We start from the raw sequence: 15,063 nt of genomic DNA, 5'->3' as shown, positions 1-15,063 counted from the left end.
GGGCGCCACCGCGCCCCTGCTGTGTGCGCCCGTCCACTCGGCGGGGTCGCAGCTGCCTCTGGAAGGCACCGAGAGGTATCAAATGGCGCAAATGACCAAAATCAAGATTGTGTAACGCGAGCTGTGCACACTGTGAAATGGAACTAGCCACTAGCCTTTGTGTTTGGACGGGCGGATCTCTGAATCATTTTATCCAAGTGCATTTTAGTTGTGTGGATGTCAGAGAGGAGGGAGAGAGCGAGGGTGAAAAGAAGGCCTGACAGCACCAGTGCAGCAGCGTCCCACGGTGTTGGGTAGAGAGGTATCCAAGATCTGTGCCAACCCGTCCCTTAGCTGTGGTGGCGGTGCCGGCGGAGATTGGCGCCGCCTCCACCGCGCTGGAGCGGCGAAAGAGCGGATCGCCCCTCCCGCCCCTCCTTCCCCGAGAGCGCCTCAAAACTCGTCATCCAGGTAGCTCCCACGACCGCCCGACCCGCCCGAGCCGCGGGGCCCCGACCCGCCCCGCCGCCCGTACCCGCCGCCGCGCCGGCTGCCGCCGCCGCCGCCACTGCCGTACCCGCTGTCCTGTCGCCGGTCGAAGTCGCCGTAGCCATCGTCGTCGTCGAAGCGGTCAAAATCGCGCCGGCGGGAACCTTGGCGCCCTCCGCCGCCGCCGCCGTAGCTGCCACCGCCGCCGCCGTAGCCGCCGCCGTAGCCTCCTCCGCCGTTGCGGCCCCGCGTGGCGTAGGCTGCGCCGCCGTTGCCTCCGCCGTCGCGGCGGTAGCCTAGGTATGCTCCTCAAGGTGATCGTCGGGCGGCCTCTCGTGTGGCCTCGTGTGGCCTCATGTGGCCTAGGCCGACCTCGAGATACGACCGAGATGTGACCGAGATATGACCTCGGGGGATCTGGGCCGACCTCGGGCCATATCCCGGTGAGCGAGGGTGATCTTGGGTCGACCCGTGTCATCTCGTGCAAATCTCGTGCCAATCGTGGGTGATCTTGCGGTCTCGTGTGATCTCGTGCGGTCGCCTCCGCCGCGGCGGTTGCGCTGCCCGCCGTTGCCGCGGAACGAGCGGGTGCTGAAGCGGCGGCTCGAGTTGGCCTAGGCAAAGTTGCGCAGGAGTGAAGTAATGAATGACCGACCCAACCAACCGCCCAACGGGCTCGGGTTGGCCTTGACGAGGTCGTGCAGCTCCTCGGACACCTGCCGGAGGACATGCTCCACCGCTGTCGCTCCGTGTCACTCGCTCCGTGTCACTGCGACCGAGAGTGTGACTCTCCCTCCTTGCCCGCGGTCCGTGGGCCAGCTCTCCGGATCTCGGCAGCGGGTGACTCAGCGAGGAGACTCGCGGGACATGTCCGTGAAAGATGCCAGCTCTCTAGACCTCGGCGACGGCGGCTGCCCCTCGGCTGCACCTCGGCTGCCCCTCGGCTGCACCTCAGCTGCCCCTCGGCTGCCCCTCGGCTGCCCCTCGGCTGCCCCTCGGCTGCCCCTCGGCTGCCTCTCGGCTAGAGGTGCACCTCTTGCCCATGGTCCCGCAGCACCTTCGCCAGCTTGCCGGCGACGGCCGCGTCCTCATCCGGGTGGAAGAAGGAGATGGCGTCGCCTGCTCACACCGCCGGCCGTGAGGAGGCGCGGCACCGCGGCGGCGGCGGCGGCGGCGGCGGCGGGGGGGGGGGGGGAGGGGGGGGGGGGGGGGGTTTTACCCCTTGGGCCCCCCCGGGCGGGGGGGCCAAAACGGGGGAAGTAACCCCCCTTATTGTTTGGCAAGGCGCAATTAATAACCTGGCGAAAGGCTTAAACTTAATTCCCCACGGAAACCCCCGTTTTTTTCTTGTCACCTAAATTGACAACCTTGCGGATGGGGGCCAAGACAAGGCCGCGCGCCGCGACGTCCGTGGCGACGAGCACCTGCGGCAACATCAACAACAGTTATGATGACTAACTATTATTATGATCAGGATTGCCGTCCGTGGCGAGGGGCGCCTGCGCGCGACCGCTCTTGACGTTGTCGCGTACCCGGTCCCTCCGGCCCTACAGCAGGCGGAGGGCGCTGTGAAGCCACGAGGCTGGAGATTACCGGCTGCATCTCGGCTGCATCTCGGCTGCATCTCGCCTGCACCTCGGCTGCACCTCGGCTGCATCTCGGCTGCATCTCGGCTGCCTCTCGCCTGCAGCAAATCGCCGTGCAGCGACTCGGCGCGCACGCCCTCGACGTTGCGCTCGATGTACTCGGCCACCATCTCCGCGTCTCGCTTCCGGTTGACAAAGACGATGGTGTGGCAGGCGCGCGAGGAGCGCGCGTTGCCGTGGCCCTCCTCCTTCATCGCCGCCTCCATCTTCTCGATCAGGTCGGAAGAGTCGATCAGCTTGGCGCCGCGCGCGTCGCAGAGCCGCACCTCGCGCAAGCAAGACCCGCTGCAGTTGGTAGCAGCAGCAGCAGCAGTAGAACTAGCGGTAAGCAACAGTAGCAGCAGCAGCAGCAGCAATAAGCAGTAGGTAGGAGGAGGAGGAATCGCAGCAGAAAGTGCTGATGAGGTCTGTCTACTGGCGGGGCCGCACCTGCTGCACAATCGACTTAGCGGCGACAAGCTCGTCCTCCCCGCCAACGTTGATCCGGACCTGAGACACACGAATTAGTTAACTAATCTTACTCTTAGCCCCTCCTCCCCGCCAACGTTGATCCGGACCTGAGACACACGAATTAGTTAACTAATCTTACTCTTAGCCCCTCCTCCCCGCCAACGTTGGACCGGACCGGGTCGTCCAGAAAGTCCATCGCCAGCTTGCGCACCTACGAGTGTCGTTGATTCATCATTGAACCAAATCATGCATGATGATCATCCTTCAGCTTCCCCACCTGCACGAGTGGTCATGATTCAAAGGTATTGATTCATTGAGCCGAACACTGTCGTCTTCTCCTCCTTCAGCTTGCGCGCCTCCGAAGGCCACGTCGCCGAAAACATGAAGGTCTGCCGGCCGCCGTCTGCGGGCAAATGGTCGACGATCTCCCGCAGCTGCGGCTCGAACCCCATATCGAGCATGCGATCCGCCTGTTCACACCTCCTGCTGTGACCAGCGTCTCTGCACCCCTCCTGCTGTGAACATATCGAGCATGCGATCCGCCTGTTCACACCTCCTGCTGTGACCAGCGTCTCTGCACCCCTCCTGCTGTGAACATGTCGAGCATGCGATCCGCCTGTTCACACCTCCTGCTGTGACCAGCGTCTCTGCACCCCTCCTGCTGTGAACATGTCGAGCATGCGATTGCCTCGTCGAGGACGAGGTGCCGCACGTTCTTCGTGCGGATCGTCTGGTCGCGCAGCATGTCGTTCAGACGGCCCGGCGTCCCGACAACCAGGTCCAGCTTTCCTAGTAGTTGTTGAACAATGATGAGGAGGACAGCGCATAGTAGTAAGCGTCCCCACCAGCCAGGTCCAGCTTTCCTGTCACTCATTAAATCGACGGTGATTCATCATTCGTCATTAGCCGTCCCCCGCGACCCGGCCCAGCTCTCCTCCGAGCATCAGCACCTCCCGCTCCTGCAGGTACTTTCGCATGCCCCCGAAGACGCAGGTGGTGCGGCAGCCAAAGGCGGCGGCGAGGGGCCTCGCCTCCTCGTGGATCTGCTGCGCCTGTTCACAGCCCTGCAGCTGTGAAGAGACGCCGTTCACAAGGGGGCACGAATTGCTTCGTCGCGGGTGTGCTGCGCCAGCTCTCGCGTCGGCGCCAGCACAAACGCGAGAGGGCCGCGGGTGGACCGGTCCGCCTGCCCGAAGGTTCCGAGAAGGCTCCGAGGAGGTTCCGGGATGGTTCCGAGAGGGTTCCGAGAGGGTTCCGAGAAGGTTCCGAGAGGGTTCCGAGAGGGTTCGGGCAGGGGCAGAGGCAGAGGGGCTAGCTCTGCCTTGCGAGCGGCGGCGGCCTCCCAGAGGAGAGGGAGCAGGAAGCCGAGCGTCTTCCCCGACCCCGTCTGCGCGATCGCAACCACGTCGCGCCCCGCCAGCGTCAGCGGCAGCGACTGCGCCTGGATCGGGCTCGGCGCGTCAAACCCGCGCTTGTGCAAGAAGTGGGCGACGGCGGTGGGGAGCGGCTGGTCGACGCCGCCGACGGTGCGTCGCAGCGCCGCGAACGACGTGGCCGGCGTCGCGTCCACCTCGCCCAGATCGCCGGTCAGCGTGATGCCGTGCTGCTCCGCAAAGCTGCCGGCGCTCGCGGCGGCGGCGGCGGCGGCAGCGTCCTCGGGGCGGTCGGCGAGACTGGAGGCGGCGCGGCGGAGAGGCGCGCACGGCCGATGCGCGACCGGCAGCGCAGGCAGCGCCGCTAATCGCTGCCAGCGAGGCGCAGCGAGCAGGCGACGCATAGAAACACGTGGAGACTTCGGAGACACAAAAGAAGAAAATTTACTGCACGTTTCTTCGCGAGGGTAAGAAATTGCGGAAGGTACATTGTTTACATTTCTTTTTCTCGCGATGTCCACCCCGCCGCGCCGCCGCTCGCGCCGCCTCGCCTCCGCCTCCACCGCCGCCCCGTCGCCAGACACGCCGCCGCCCACCCGCCTCCTCGACCTCCCCACGGAGCTCCTCCTGCGCGTCCTCTCTCGCTGCAACAGCCCCCTCGACATCGCTCGCGCCGCGGCCGTCTCGCTGCTCTTCCACGCCTCGCTTGCGCTGGAGGCCATCCGCTTGCGGGCGGAAGAGCGCGGCTTCGAGCTGCCGGTGCAGCCGGAGGGCGAGGGCTGCGCCGTGCGGTGGCTGTGCTACTCGGCGTTGCTGTGCGAGTCCAACCAGCCGGCGAGGGCGGCCGCAGGCACTCGGCACAGCCTCTTCATCGACGGCGAGGGGCGGCTCTCGTCGTGCGGCTATGTGCCGGATCACCCCCTCCTTTCCCCAAGCCTCCTCGGCCACGGCGAGGGCGTGACGCAGCTCAACACGCCGACCCGCCTCTTCGCCGCTGGGCGGCGAGCGGGCCGTGAGTGTGTCGGCTGGAGCCGGGCACAGCCTCGCCCTTGCCGCCGACGGCAGCGTCTGGAGCTGGGGCTGGGGAGCCTCATGCCGGTTGGGCCACGGCGACCAGCAGAACCAGTGGCAGCCGAAGAAGATCGAGGCCTTTGCTGGCCGGCGCATCGTCGCTGTGTCGGCTGCAGCTGTGCACAGCCTCGCCCTGACCGCCGACGGCGCCATCTGGAGCTGGGGCTTTGGAAGCCGCGGTAGGCTGGGCCACGGCGACCAGCAGAGCCAGTCGCTGCCAAAGAAGGTCGAGGCCTTGGCTCACCAGCACGTCGTCGCTGTCGCGGCTGGATTCTCGTATACCCTAGCCTTCACCGCCGACGGCTCTGTCTGGAGCTGGGGCTTTGGAAGCCGCGGCATGCTGGGCCACGGCGACCGGCAGGACCAGCTGCTGCCCAAGAAGATCGAGGCCTTCGCTGGTCGGCGTGTCATGGCCGCGACGGCTGGATCGTACCACAGCATCGCCCTCACCGCCGACGGCGCTGCCTGGAGCTGGGGCAGTGGAGGCTACGGCCAACTGGGCCACGGCGACGAGCAGACCCAGTGGCTGCCGAAGAAGGTCGAGGCGTTTGCTGGCGAGCGCGTCGTCGCTGTGTCGACTGCAGACGAACACAGCCTCGCCCTCACCGCCGACGGCGCCGTCTTTACTTGGGGCAAGGGCTGGTATGGCCGGTTGGGCCACGGCGACCAGCAGAACCGGCAGCTGCCCAAGAAGGTCGAGGCTTTTGCGGGTCGGCGCGTCGTCGGGGTGTCGGCAGGAGACAACCACAGCATCGCCCGCACCGCCGACGGCGCTGTCTTCACGTGGGGCGAGGGTGAGCGTGGCTGCCTTGGCCACGGAGAGGACCTGTCGAACCAGCTCCTGCCAAAGAAGGTCGAGGCGTGGGCGCCGGGGCAGTGATGAGAAGGGCGGTAGGGTGCAAGTGACGGTCAGTGTCGCCCCCTTCTCCGACTGTCCCGTGCTATGCGCCGAGCCCGCGGCTTTCCGCGCGCCCTCCTGCCCCCCTCCGTTGCTGGTCTCGGTCGGAAGGCCGTGAGGGCCTCCCCCCCCCGCCCGCGGCTCGCGCGCGGGCACGGTCTCCCGCGCATGTGTCGCGCACAGTCATGCCATGTGCTCTGCGAGATAAATACGCAGGTGCCCCACCCCCGCCCCACCCCGCACCCGAGAGAGAGAGAGCGGAGAGAGAGAGAGAGAGAGAGAGTCCCGCGGTGGGACGCGTCCCCAGACTCCACACAGGCACCAGCCCACAGCCACACCCCACTCCCCAGCTCGTGTCCTTGAAAATGTTCTTTGTCACTTTGACTGTCTTTTGTGTGTGGGTCTGCAAAAGAATTCGCGAACTGCTCGCTGCACTCGCTCTAATTTCCTATTCGGATGTCAGTAGTCTCCACTCGTAACGGGACTCGAGAGTGGAAGCACGCCGGCGCACCGACGGAGTTAAAACCTACTGATCGCAAGGGCGGGGACGTGTTCCTTTTTAGCGATTTGACAGTACTATTTTTTTATTATCGCGTGCTTTTTCTTCATTCCACACGTGTCATGCTCACCGCTCGCTTCGCCACACAGGTCGACGCGGAGGCGGCGCTCCCCAGATCGCTCTCCTGCCACGCGCGAGACGGACGGGACCTATCGGGCCAGGCCGCCTACGTCTGGTGAGCACACTGCCTGCTCGCCACTCACACGCCGCCTGTGGGCTGAGCCGCTGCTGCTCGTAGGGGCTTGAACAACATTGTCGGGTCCGCCGGCGAGTGCTGCGCCCTCTGCGCGGCGCACCAGAAGCACTGCGGCACACAGACGCATCCGGCGCAAGAGTACGCGCCCGGGAAGAAGTGCGGGCGCGGCCGCGGCCGCTGCAACGCCTGGGTGTTCTGCGCGGGCTCGGATCGCGCCGGCGCGGAGGACCGCTGCTTTTCGTACGACATACACAAGCACGTGAAGGGCGAGTGCCAGCTCTTAGGCCGATGGCGACACCTCTTGTGCTATTGTACAGCTCCGATCTGTGCGCAGGCGAGTGTTGGCTCAAGTTCGAAGGCAACCTCTCCTCGCCGGTGGCGGCAGGGCCGACTCTTCCCGCGCCCTTCCGAGCCGCCGAGCGGAAGAAGTGGCCGTGGGCGGTCCCGGAGCAGCTGTGGCCCGGTGCGTGGCACCTTCGAACGCCAAGACACTTCCGAGACACCTCCGATACACTGCTTGAGAAAATGTGCCATGTCATCAGCCACGAGCCACAGTGTCTGGCTCCGAATGCACAAGTCCATCATCCACCGACACGGCCGTGGCACGTCCACTGACACGTGCACTGACATGTCCACTGAGCCAGCCACGAAACATATACACTGACACTTCCACGAGACGTCCCGCAGGGCCGCCGCCCGAGCGGCTGACGTGGCAGAGCGGCATCGTGGCGGACGCGGCGGCTCCGTCGCGGTGGGCGCCGGCCTCCTAGACACAGACATGCCCTCACGACCCGCCCCGTAGCGTCCCATAGGCGGCTCCGACGTGGAGGGCGCCGCGGCAGCCCGGCTGGTACCACAGCTTTTGCAAGCGCGTGGAGGGCGGCTGCGGCCCCGAGCCGCGGGACGACTGAGCGTGCGCGGGGGGGACTGAGCGTAAGCGTAGAGTTAAGAAGGCAAAACAGGTTGAAGATTCTTCATTCTTCCATCGGAGAGACTCTCAAGACACGGTTTTAGACTTTTACGTTCGGGTCATGCGTCATGGCCATATACACCTCGCGGGACCGCCATCGATCGACGTATACGAGGTCAGGGAACGTCCGTCAGCGTCGCCGCCACCCCCGTGGACGCCTCTCCCGCACCACCCTCGACCGCCTCTCGCGGCGCCTCCGCCGCCTCCTCCTCCTCGCTCCCGCTCCCCGTCGCCCCCTCCTCTAGCTGCGGCTGGGAGGCCTGCGCAGCAGGTGGTGCTCGGTGAGCCGAGATTCGTTGAGATGCGCCGAGATGCGCCAAGATTCGCCGAGATTCGCCGAGATTGACCGAGATGCCTGCAGGTAGCGCTCGTACGCGTAGGGCAGCAGCGAGCGGGGCCGGTAGGCGGCGGACGGCTGCACCTGCCCGAGATTCGCCGAGATTCGTCGAGATTCGTCGAGATAAGCCGAGATGAAGCGGGTCGACAGACACCAGACGCAGCAAGCTTGAAGGGTGCAGTCACTAGCGCTCATTTGCCGGGGGATGCGCGGTCCAAGGTGTGTGAACGGCTCAAGAGGGGCGAAAGCGGGAGGAGCGGCCGAAAGGCAGAAGGCTCCTCTCGCTCTGCGCAGCTCAACCGTCTGATTGAGTCGGTCAGCCAGCAGCGAGGACGTGGCGGCACATCTAGCCTCCTCTCGGCGACCGCTCGGCCGGTCTCCGCGCCTGCGCGGAGAGCGAGCCGACCTCGCCGTCGGCGGGAAAATGCAACGGCCGCCTGCAGGGACGCTTCCAGGAAAGTTCGTGGTACGCTCCAGCCTGGCCGTCGCAAGGGGGAAAAGTGCCGCCGCCGATGATCCCGCGATCTCGTCCGCATCTCGGCCGCAACTCGGCCGCATCTCGGCCGCATCTCGGCCGCATCTCGGGCGCATCTCGGGCGCATCTCGGGCGCATCTCGCCTCAGCCCGTGCGCTCGCACATACCTACAGGAAGGCTCCGAGAAGGTTCCGAGACGGCTGTTAAGGACGACCGCCGCTGAGCCGCGGCGCGCACGCGTCGTGAGCGCGCGCCGCGTCCGCCTCGAGCGCGAACTGGCCTGGAGAGTTCCGAAGGGGGCGTTGGGGTTAGGGTTAGGGTTAGGGTCCCCGCCGCGCGGTCTTTGGGCGGGGGCCGTTGAGGGGTGCGGCGGCGGCACTACTCAATCGATGCGCGACCGGTGCACTCATGTATGGACGCGTTCAGGACGGTGGAGGACGGTGTCGTGGACGGTGTCATACATCCAAGCGGCGGGGGAGGGGGGGGGGGGGGGGGGGGGGAAAGCCTTCCTTGGACCCCGGGCCCCACCGCCCGGTACTTGAACTGCACCCCCCACTTTCCTTAAGGGGCACCTTGGGGGGTCCCCCCCCAGGGGCCGAGGGCTGATCCAAAGGCTTGCTAGAGCCGTTGCTGCTCTCTAGAAGCTGCTTCTCCGCTGCATCTCGACGGACGCGGCCACCCGTCTCTCGCCGAAACTGAACGCCGGGGTACTTGGTGTACCGACCCTCCTTGATGGCGGCGCCGATGCCGGTATGCATCGCCACGCCAGTCTCGCCGAGTGGGTGCGCCGCTGCGCGGCTCGCGCGGCCGGCCGCCGCAAACGCCGCCGTCCCGCCGGCCGCTGACGCCGCCGCCGCCATGCCAGCCCGGCCGAGCGCGTCGGCGCCGCCCGCCGCTTCCGCCGCCGCGAGGTGCGCCCGCTGGGAGATGGCGCGGTCACCCTCCTCGCCGTGCTTCCGCCGCCGCGCCGCTCGCGCCTTTCGCCCTCGCGCAGCTGCCATCGCTCCTCCGTCTGTGCTGCTGTCACTGGCCGGGCCTTCAGCAGCTGGTGCAGCCATGGCGAAGGTCGAAGACGGCGCGACTCGGAGGCGGCACGGCGGCGGGAACAGCCCCACACCAGCATGGTTCAGCGTAACCATTCCCACCGTAAAGCCGGCCAACATCGACACCGTCGGCTGATGACGCGGCCGTGACCCACTGCGAAGACTGCACTCCAAGCACCGGATAGGGTTCTCGAGGTGGATATCCTTCGCCGGGCTGCGGTACAGCATCTAGCTCAAAAAAGAAAAAAATCGGAATGTAGTAATCTGCAAGGTGGGTTATCGGAGAGAGACTGCGAAGAGAGATAGGAAGAGGCAGACTCCCTAGGGTAGGCGACGGCTAGCGCATCACACTCCTCTCCTTAAAATCCCTGTGTGGTGGCGGCGTGCCGTTCTCCCATCCCTCCCTTGGGTTGTCTGTTTTCTTTCTTTCTTTCTGCAAGGTGGGTTGTGTGGTGTGAAGAAATCTGCAAGAGAAAAGCTCAAAATGGAGTAAAAATTTTTCCGGCGGGCGTGGCGGCGGATTGTACTGGCGGCTATGATTCTGGACATGGCGAGTGCTGTCCAGCTACCTCGGCCACTGCTTGCGCCGCCACTTGACTGGGTCCGTGAGCTCACAATGATTCAGGCGGAGTCCGGCATTGGCCATGATGCGCTTCGCGCGTCTGTCGACGTGGAAGCTGCATATCTGCGGATGCTTGCTAGCCTTCTAACGAGCTCTTCGCTCATGTGTGAAGCCGCAGAGACGCAGGCTAAATATCTCACGTGCATGCAGATGTACATTATGGGCGGCCCATGGCCCAAACTCGGCACGACGATGGCCGGCCATAAGCGTTTGCAGAACGTTGCCACGCTCCTCCTCAACGCGCGCAGTGCCAAAGTCTCTGGAAGCTACGTCGAGTGCGGCGTGTGGCGCGGCGGAATGTCCATCTTTGCCAAGGCGGTGATCGAGGTTTACCAGATGCAGCGGCGCGTGTACCTGTGCGACTCGTTTCAGGGGCTGCCTCCACCTCGTTCAGGCAGCCTGCGACTCGACGAGACCAGCTACGCGGGTAAGAAATTCAACGCCACGCTCGCCAAGGGCGAGGACACTGTGACGCGCAATTTCTACCGGTTTGGAGTGTCTATGGAGGGGGTGCGAATGGTGCCGGGATACTTTGTTGACTCGTTGCCGGGGCTGCGTGCCGAGCTCAAGGGCCGCGGCGAGCGGCTTGCGCTGCTGAGGCTGGATGGCGATATGTACGACTCAACCATTGACATCCTTTACAATCTTTACGACCTGGTCGAGGTCGGAGGGTTCATCATCATTGACGATTTTGGCTGGCGCCAGGGTATCGGCACCTCCCGCAGATCCTTGTGGGGCGCGAAGGACGCGGTGCTAGACTTCCGCGCCCTGCACGGGATCGAGGATGACGCGCACATCTTCTACAACATCGACGACGCTGGCGCATGGTTCCGCAAGGCACGCCACGTCGAGATCCGCCGCCATCAGTACAAACGAGGCGTCGAGGATGGCAACTACAGCGCACTGCGCCCAATGCCATTGCTCACGGCAAAGGACTATGCGCGCCTGATGCACAAGTACGATGCGCACAAGAATGACAGCCACCTGCTGCTCCCAGGACGCGCTGGAACGAAGCAGAGCGGAAGCTACACAAGAAAAGCCGGCTCCACCAAATCAGCGGCGACAAGTGACAAGCATATATAGTACACCCCCATCGCAACCGGTTTGTCGTCGCTCGGAAAATTGACAGGAACGTAATCGGCCCGCCTCGGCCTTGAGCACCTTGGTCGCCAGCGCGGCCCACACTGACACCCCAGCCGGCACGCTCGTGAGTAGTTGTGCGAGGACGGTATGTAATACATCTAAGCTCAATACAAATTAGGTGGCTTGTACAATCTTTTAGACGCGATCAGTACCGAGTCCTGCGGCATTAGTAATGAGTGAAGAGTATCACTCGCAACAGAAGGTAAGGTAAGGTAAGGTAAACTTCTCCACACACACGAGGTGGTGGGGCAAGGGGGGGCAACCCTCGCGTCTCCACGTCTGACGACAGGAGCCCCACGGCATTCAAAGTGCAAGGCCCAACAGAATGCGATCGCCAACGGGCTGAACCGTCCGGTGCTACACTATCAAACTATTAGCCTAATAACGTACCTAATTATTAGCAGGTACCTAATAATTAGCTTGTTATTAGCGCCGGGCGATTTTGCGATGGTTTCGAATCGAAAATACGCTTAACCACACCACACGATGCATGTGCCTCCCCCATGGCCGACACACACCGCGCTCAAGATTGGAGCTCAGCGCACAGCGGGTGGTCACCCGACGAAGAACTCCTCGCCGCTGTCCTGCACCGCGTGCAGTGGCTGCTCGTGGCCGAGGTACGCGAACGCGCTGGCCACCATCCGCCGCTCGCGCGACGTGAGCTCCGTCTGCCGCAGCGCCAGCTCGTCGCCGAGAGCGTCGAGCAGCTCGGGCTGCCCGCGCGCGCTGCGGCGCGCGATGCGCAGCGCCATGGTGAGCATCACGAGCTCGCCTGCAGGAAGGTTCCGGGAAAGGTCCGGGGAGGGTCCGGGAAGGGTTCCGGTAAGGGGTCCGGGAAGAAGGGGTCCGGGAAGGTTCCGGGAAGGTTCCGGGAAGGATCCGGAAAGGGTCCATCGCGAGCGTCCGAAGCCCGCCGATGTCCATCACCAGCTTTCTCCCTCTGCTCCATCTCGGCGAGATCTCGGCGAGATCACGGCCCTCTCTCTAGCTCGCCGCTGTCCAGCTCCCGCAAGCGCAGCGTGCCGTCGGGCTGCTCTGCAAGCAGCTGCGCCGAGAGGCCTCCGAGCAGGCTCGGCTCGAGGAGCGAAGCCTTGGAGACAGCCCACGCCAAGGTGGCCAGCTCGCCGGCCGAGAAGCAGTGTAGCTGTGGCCGCGCCGCCGCGATGAGCTCGGCCAGCAAGCGAGGGTCACTCTCTGCGCGGCCCGCCTGCGCAACACGGACGCCGGTAATCTCGGGTGATCTCGGGTGATCTCGGGTGATCTCGGGTGATCTCGGGTGATCTCGGGTGATCTCGGGTAATCTCGATGTGTCGCTGGACATCGGCGTGGCGCGCCTGGACAGCGCGCGCCCACGCGCGCGAGAGAGCGGCGAGCTCGCGCGGCCGCATGGCCGCCGCCCCCGCCGCCGCCGCCTCCCCGACAGCGCGGAAGAGGGCGCGCGCGTACTCTACCTCCGCACCGTCCACCTCGCTCTCGCCGCCGCCGCCACCGCCGCCGCCGCCACCGCCGCCGCCGCCGCCGCCGATGCCGCTGGCGGCGGCGGCGGCAGCGCCGGGAGCAGCCGCCGCCGCTCCTCTCGCAGGGCCAGTCCCGCCGCCCGCGTACTCTGGCGCCTGGGCGGAGGAGATGGCGGGCACTCTCGGGGAATCTCGGGGAAGCGAGCGGAATCTAGCGGAATCTAGCGAAATCTCGGGGTACGCTCGGGTGGCATGTGTGGGGTAAGCTCGGGTAAGCTCGGGTAAGCTCGGGTAATCTCGGGTAATCTCGGGTAAGCTCGGGTAATCTCGGGTAATCTCGAATGATCTCGGGTAGTGGGCGCCTGGGCGAAGGCGGTTGCGAGGGCGGCGAGGGCGACGGCGTCGAGGGAGCGCGCGGCAGCGGCGGCGTGGGCGGCGACGGCGGCGAAGAGGCGTGGCGGTGAAGGATGGCGGTCAGGGGCGCCGGCCGAGAGGGAGGCGGAGAGGAAGGCGAGCTCGTGCGCGCCAAAGTGGCGGATGCGGGTGCAAATCTCGTCGGCGAGGTCCTGCCCGCGGGAGGGCTGATCGGACGCCAGACAGACAGAGCGGGTGAGCTAGAAGCCAGACAGGCAGAGCGGGTGAGCTAGAAGCCAGACAGACAGAGCGGGTGAGCTAGAAGCCAGACAGACAGAGCGGGTGAGCTAGAAGCTAGACAGACAGAGCGGGTGAGCTAGAAGCGAGACAGACAGAGCGGGTGAGCTAGAAGCATATGAAGCTCACAGCTCGCACGGCTGTGACTCACACCGGCATATCTCGGCTGCATCTCGGCTGTGCCTCGGCTGCATCTCGGCTGTGCCTCGGCTGCACCTCGGCTGCACCTCGGCTGCATCTCGGATCTCGGCTAGGCCTCGCCTCGGCGTCCGCAGCAAGCGGCTCGCCGAGGCGCGAGAGAGCGAGGCTGAGCCGGCCGAGCTGCCAGGGTCGCAGCTCTGTACGCCGGCGCGCGGCTTCGGACGCCAACGGCGCGCAGACCCACCCGGCGCCGTGCTGCGGCCGCGCGGCGGCGAAGGCGGAGGCGATGCCGACGAGCTCGGGCGAGGATGCGGCGGCGAGGAGCGGGCGGCCGCCTGGCAGGGTTAACTCATCTTCACTAGCGTCATTATTATTATTATCACTCGTAGTGTATGCCCTTCCCTATCTCCGACTGCTTTCTTCTTCTTCCTTTATTCCATTATGATCAGGCGGAGAGGAGCGGGCAGCTGCCTGCCGGAGGCAATTAACAGGTATCCACTAGTCATTCTTCTGGCTCTTATTATTAGAATTGAGTTGCGAGTTCTAGTGTGAGGTATGCCCTTCCTTTCCTACGACTACCTTCTCATTATCAGTCTCATCATTCCTCTCATCATTGCACTCTTCTCAGGCCGCGAGGAGCGAGCGGCCGCCTGCCGGAGCGTCGCACAGCCGCTTCGCAACAGCGGTAAGCACGTCCGCCACCGCAACCTGGCCAGCAGCGTCGAGCGGACCGAAGGCGCGCGTCAGCTGGAGCGAGTCTGCGGTGCCTGACAAAAAAGAGAGAGCAAAGCAGCGCGGGTGGGCGGCGGAGGGAGGGGCGGGCCTGCGCACGCGCGTCAGCTGGAGCGAGAGAGCGGTTGCCGTGAGTGTCGGGTGCTCTCAATCTCGGTCCGTCTCTGGCAGTCTGGTGCGCCGAGTGTGTCGGCAGACGAGAGCGCCGCCGCCGCGAGGGAGGACCAGAGGGGCTGCCTGTGAACGCTGAGTCGCTGCGAGTGAGTGTGCTGCTTTAGAGGGCTGTTGATGAGGGAGGAGCAGAGGGGACTGCCAGGCATCGGACTGCCCGAGGCCGGCTCGCCTGATCGGAGGAGAAAGGAGTGGAGAGGACAGGGGGGGGGGGGGGGGGGCCTTTTCTTTCCTGTGAAAAAAAAAACGACCGGCCCGGAATGGGAAAGGAGGACCTGGAAAAAGGGAAAGGAGGTTCCGAGGAAAAAAAAAGGGCAACCCACCCCCCCCCAAATGCCATACAAGGGGTTTGCAACTTTCCGGCCGGACATCTGCGGCAAAAGCCCCCCCCCCCCCACCCGAAAGGCCCCAAAGGGCCCCCCCCCCTTCCGGAACCCCCCCCCCCCCCCGGAAGGCTCCAAAAAGGCAAAACCACCCGGCCGGGACCAAAACCCCAACCCCGGGAACCCGTTTAACCCCTCCGCGGGCCCCCCGGGGAGCTGCACCAAGGGGGCCACCCTTTCCCACCTCTTCAGCCAATGCTTCACAAGCTCTGCCGGCAACGGCCCCAAATTCCCCAAAAGGGGCCCCGGGACTGGGTGAGCCATCAACCCCCCCCCT

General features: G+C 65.1%; 6 protein-coding genes across 6 annotated transcripts in view; 2 read left to right on the top strand and 4 right to left on the bottom strand.

Moving 5' to 3' along the window:
- Positions 1-716: 716 nt before the first annotated feature.
- EMIHUDRAFT_452492 (hypothetical protein) lies at positions 717-3,322 on the bottom strand (the record flags this gene model as incomplete). The annotated part of the gene is made up of 11 exons (XM_005763468.1): positions 3,253-3,322; positions 2,921-3,034; positions 2,740-2,775; positions 2,544-2,603; positions 2,153-2,380; positions 1,968-2,015; positions 1,858-1,892; positions 1,502-1,588; positions 1,155-1,184; positions 1,010-1,082; positions 717-764 (listed from the first exon to the last, which is right to left on the bottom strand). Coding segments are annotated over exons 1-11 (816 nt in total), but the record flags the coding sequence as incomplete, so codon positions are not given.
- Positions 3,323-3,466: 144 nt separating this feature from the next.
- EMIHUDRAFT_214901 (Hypothetical protein) lies at positions 3,467-4,341 on the bottom strand (the record flags this gene model as incomplete). The annotated part of the gene is made up of 3 exons (XM_005763467.1): positions 3,467-3,616; positions 3,967-4,167; positions 4,282-4,341. 3 exons carry the CDS (start codon positions 4,339-4,341, stop codon positions 3,467-3,469), a joined length of 411 nt encoding a protein of 136 aa, XP_005763524.1.
- A 1,930-nt stretch (positions 4,342-6,271) lies between these two features.
- Positions 6,272-7,572, top strand: EMIHUDRAFT_214900 (hypothetical protein; the record flags this gene model as incomplete). Its single annotated transcript, XM_005763466.1, has 6 exons — positions 6,272-6,307; positions 6,555-6,640; positions 6,704-6,972; positions 6,996-7,124; positions 7,349-7,412; positions 7,491-7,572. The coding sequence occupies 6 exons, from the start codon at positions 6,272-6,274 to the stop codon at positions 7,570-7,572; spliced, it is 666 nt and encodes a 221-aa protein (XP_005763523.1).
- A 141-nt stretch (positions 7,573-7,713) lies between these two features.
- Positions 7,714-9,661, bottom strand: EMIHUDRAFT_452491 (hypothetical protein). The gene is made up of 7 exons (XM_005763465.1): positions 9,123-9,661; positions 8,953-9,003; positions 8,681-8,723; positions 8,587-8,610; positions 8,354-8,405; positions 7,987-8,052; positions 7,714-7,891 (listed from the first exon to the last, which is right to left on the bottom strand). Exons 1-7 carry the CDS (start codon positions 9,604-9,606, stop codon positions 7,748-7,750), a joined length of 864 nt encoding a protein of 287 aa, XP_005763522.1. The 5' UTR covers positions 9,607-9,661; the 3' UTR covers positions 7,714-7,747.
- Positions 9,662-10,102: 441 nt separating this feature from the next.
- EMIHUDRAFT_214898 (hypothetical protein) lies at positions 10,103-11,191 on the top strand (the record flags this gene model as incomplete). The annotated part of the gene is made up of 1 exon (XM_005763464.1): positions 10,103-11,191. The coding sequence occupies one exon, from the start codon at positions 10,103-10,105 to the stop codon at positions 11,189-11,191; it is 1,089 nt and encodes a 362-aa protein (XP_005763521.1).
- A 511-nt stretch (positions 11,192-11,702) lies between these two features.
- Positions 11,703-15,063, bottom strand: part of EMIHUDRAFT_465104 (hypothetical protein) — a gene marked incomplete at its 5' end in the record, with an annotated part of 3,572 nt that continues 211 nt past the window's right edge. Inside the window, 2 exons of the mRNA XM_005763463.1 lie at positions 11,703-12,023; positions 12,711-12,864. Of these exons, the coding sequence (XP_005763520.1) occupies positions 11,806-12,023; positions 12,711-12,864 (372 nt within the window). The 3' untranslated portion in view covers positions 11,703-11,805. The remainder of the gene's footprint in view (positions 12,024-12,710; positions 12,865-15,063) is intronic.

This window comes from Emiliania huxleyi (genome assembly GCF_000372725.1).
Source record: "Emiliania huxleyi CCMP1516 unplaced genomic scaffold EMIHUscaffold_63, whole genome shotgun sequence".
NCBI classification, from domain to species: Eukaryota; Haptophyta; order Isochrysidales; family Noelaerhabdaceae; genus Emiliania; species Emiliania huxleyi.
This window is presented reverse-complemented; position numbering and strand designations above follow the sequence as displayed.

What these genes read in the sequence shown, in the direction of transcription:
- EMIHUDRAFT_452491 (XM_005763465.1), bottom strand. Translation starts at nt 9,606, where the DNA reads ATGTTGGCCGGCTTTACGGTGGGAATGGTTACGCTGAACCATGCTGGT. An exon ending in GTGCGAGCGCACGGGCTGAG is followed by an intron (nt 8,406 to 8,586) that starts GCGAGATGCGCC and finishes GCGTCCCTGCAG; the next exon opens with GCGGCCGTTGCATTTTCCCG. An exon ending in TCGGCTCGCTCTCCGCGCAG is followed by an intron (nt 8,053 to 8,353) that starts GCGCGGAGACCG and finishes AATCTCGGGCAG; the next exon opens with GTGCAGCCGTCCGCCGCCTA.